At 50.4% G+C, this 1697-nt stretch overlaps 1 protein-coding gene across 1 annotated transcript in view; it reads left to right on the top strand.

Annotated features, from left to right (window-relative positions):
- Positions 1-1697, top strand: part of LOC105546874 (protein FAM153B-like) — a 27269-nt gene that overhangs the window by 24181 nt on the left and 1391 nt on the right. Inside the window, exon 9 of the mRNA XM_011990188.1 lies at positions 37-137. Within this exon, the coding sequence (XP_011845578.1) occupies positions 37-137 (101 nt within the window). The remainder of the gene's footprint in view (positions 1-36; positions 138-1697) is intronic.

The raw sequence follows: 1697 nt of genomic DNA, 5'->3' as shown, positions 1-1697 counted from the left end.
CCTCAGAAGTGACCCTCCACGACCCATCTTGAGCAGGGAGAGTGGGGGGCTCCTTCCTGTGCATTTACAGCCTGGTGCAGCCTCGTGCTACAGCCAGTTCTGCTGGGAAACTGAGAAGAGAGGAGGCTGCAGGTGGGGTTGGGGTGAAATCACCCCAATGTTCTCCATTGAGGCCTCATATTGACCATCAGATAACGTGGTTCAGAATAGATAATGCCAGGGTCATGTAGAGTTTCAGCCTTGTATCCCTCAGCCTAGTCACGGTTTCTGTGTCCTCGGCTCAGAAACAGCAACATGTAAAGAGAACCAAGGGGTTTGCCCTAGGGTCTGAGAGGCAGGATGAGCACTTGCCTTCCTAGCAGGATGGAGGGTGGCTCATGCATTACAGATGGGGAAAAACAAACTCAGCTGTTGTACCGCAGAGGCTCCATGATGTCCCCATTGAACCGACTGTTGACAAAGGTTGGTTGTGTGCTCCTGAAGGCTTTTGGAAAAAAAAAAAAAAAAGTGAATGCAGCTGGTTTTGGTGAATCGGAATATAAATGGAACCAAATTATACCTTGAGTTTTTCCTTGGAGTATGCATTTGGTGGAAACTTACTGTGTATAAATCAAATTTGATTGCTCTGTAGGTATCAATACTTATCCCACATTTTAAAACAATCAGGCTGTTGTGATTTTAAAATGTCCCTCACTAACCTCAGAAACTGTGTCCTTATAACCCAATTCCCCTAGTCATCTTTATTGTCTCGAATATAGTTTTTTGTGGCTACTCAGGGGGCTTTCTGCTAAGTGATTCAAGGTAGAAATCAGTGTTACCCACGTTGAGGTTCTAAGAATTCAGCCCACAGACAGCTGCCCAGTGAGCTCTATGAGACAGAGAGCAGGTACAGCCTTGGCCTGGACCTGCAGAGGAACATGATTTGGAGGAGCAGAAGGAAGGCATGAGGGCAGCAGAGCCATGGGGAAGCCAAGGTGCAGCATCAGCAGAGTCAGTTCCACATCATCACCTGGGCGCGGCCCGAACGTTCACGCCTCATCTGAAGGAGGAGTTGAGCTCTGACTTCGTGGCTGGCCTGAACATTGTCCATCTTCCCAAAACCCTGGACAGAGATGCTACTTTCTTGTTTGTTGTCTTCTCCATCTCCCTGTGTATTGATGGCAAAGGCACCACCAGGAATTAGTGAGAGACAGAGAATAGGAGTGAGTGCCTGAAATGTTCGACTTAGCCCAGAGAGAACATGATCAGCAGGGACGGACTGGAGGGTCAGGTCAGACACGGAGTAGTTGCCACGCTTGATCTCCCTGTGGCTGGAACAATCAGCTTCTGGGAGTTGCCGGACAGCTGGTCTTTGTGTAGCTGCTATTGGCCCAGAGTGGCCTGGCCCAGAGTTCCGTTTTACTGGAGGGAGCCTCAGCTCCCAGAGAGGGCAGCTGCCCAATGCTAGTGTCACAGGAGGTGAGGAGGGGACCCTGCTCTAAGGCAGCTGAGCTCAGCAAAGGGAGAGGGGCTCCTCTGGAGTGAGGTGGTCCTTGCAGCTTTCCCGTGTGACCCATAGGAGATCAGTTTCTCTGTTTCTCTGGGACAGACTTGCAATCATCAGTCCCAAAGTCTGTAGTCTCCTACTCATAGGTGGAGGAATCCTGGCCATGGCTGGTCACCGGGAGGGCAGGGACTGTGTCCTCCTCATTCTTTCT

This window comes from Mandrillus leucophaeus, unplaced genomic scaffold (genome assembly GCF_000951045.1).
Source record: "Mandrillus leucophaeus isolate KB7577 unplaced genomic scaffold, Mleu.le_1.0 Scaffold372, whole genome shotgun sequence".
Lineage (NCBI taxonomy): Eukaryota > Metazoa > Chordata > Mammalia > Primates > Cercopithecidae > Mandrillus > Mandrillus leucophaeus.
The sequence above is the reverse complement of the archived record's forward strand: the minus strand, read 5'-3'. Positions and strand labels throughout refer to the sequence as shown.